The sequence below is a fragment of the Sinocyclocheilus rhinocerous genome, unplaced genomic scaffold (assembly GCF_001515625.1).
Source record: "Sinocyclocheilus rhinocerous isolate Xijiao unplaced genomic scaffold, SAMN03320098_v1.1 scaffold2398, whole genome shotgun sequence".
Lineage (NCBI taxonomy): Eukaryota > Metazoa > Chordata > Actinopteri > Cypriniformes > Cyprinidae > Sinocyclocheilus > Sinocyclocheilus rhinocerous.
Genome location: NW_015644003.1, coordinates 480,038 through 481,391, shown reverse-complemented (window position 1 = coordinate 481,391; position 1,354 = coordinate 480,038). Strand labels below are relative to the sequence as shown.

The 1,354-nt window shown below is 42.0% G+C and overlaps 1 protein-coding gene across 1 annotated transcript in view; it reads left to right on the top strand.

The window, feature by feature from the left end:
- LOC107757726 (TBC1 domain family member 10B-like) overlaps positions 1–1,238 on the top strand; it is a 3,274-nt gene extending 2,036 nt beyond the window's left edge. The window contains exon 3 of the mRNA XM_016575288.1: positions 1,187–1,238. Within this exon, the coding sequence (XP_016430774.1) occupies positions 1,187–1,238 (52 nt within the window). The remainder of the gene's footprint in view (positions 1–1,186) is intronic.
- Positions 1,239–1,354: the final 116 nt, after the last annotated feature.

Genomic DNA, 1,354 nt, shown 5'->3' with positions numbered 1-1,354 from the left:
AAGAACTTCCTGGAACTATTTGAGGTCTACGTGAATCACGTGACGATCAAGCGTTTTGGACTTCCGTTGACGCAACTCTCTCTTTCTATGGCTCTGTCCTGGACCTGTTCGACAGCACTGTAAGCCAATGGCGTTGAGCATTGTGAAATTGACAGCACTCTAATCCAATGGCGTTGAGCATTATGAAATGGACAGCACTCTAATAATCCAATGGCATCGTAATATACGGGAAATAATTGGCAGTGAATCAGAGTAGGTGTGTAGGTTTGGGCACAAGGGAGGGCCAAGCATATTTTGAGGGGGCCGGTGCCACCCCTCTAGACGCGCCCCTGCAGGAGTTCGCACTCCCGAGTCGAATTTGCGAAGTCCGAACTACCGAGGACTTGTTAAGTAAGCTTGTTAAGGACTAGCGCTTGTTAAGTAAGTACTTATTGAAATTAAGTACCTACTCATTGAGTATGCGGTTTCGAACGCAGCCAAAAACGTTCATCTTAGTGAGGAGGCGGGGCTGACCCCGTTGCTATGTATGACACAGTCTATTGAAGACTGTGATTGGCTGGTTGTTCAAGAAGGGGAAAAAAGAGAGTGCTTTAGGGTTTATTATAAGCCTTCACTTTGAAATTACAGGCGTAATTTTTCCTATTTTGCTCTCTCTCTCACACACATTATATACAGTATATGTACACACACACATACACATACACACACACACACACACACACACACACACACACACACACACATATATATATATATATATATATATGCAACTTTATTGTCAACCCCAATGGTTGAAAATTATCTTTGACCACACCATTGACATCAGACATACATAGTCTGATATACTGATATCATAATCTTCAAACAAAGTGATCACACAAACAATTACAGCACTTTCAGAACCTTATTGTGTCGCTGTTCGTTTCCTATACCTTAAGTACAACATTAACAGCATGGTAAATATATACATATATATTCTTACTTTTTTTATTTACCATGCTGTTATAGAAGATTATGACAGACCCAAATCATCACTGCTGCATGTACAGCCACATTCACACAGCAGCAGAATATGCAGAATACAGTTGTCCATCCTGTATTTGAGTCCTTAACACAGTTACGTTCACACAATACAGTTATTTACGGGGGTGACAACCGCATTCTATAACCGAACTCACATTTTCAGGACTCACAACCGCATTCTCGGAAAACACGCGCTGTATGAACTGGACAACTAGTTGTAGTACAGTGCGAGAGAGCCGCTCATGTGTGGTTTCACTTAGGGTACAGCGACGGAGAAATGAGCTGTGTGTCATCTGAAGGTTTTAGATCCAGTCACTGTTCTCCACTGGAG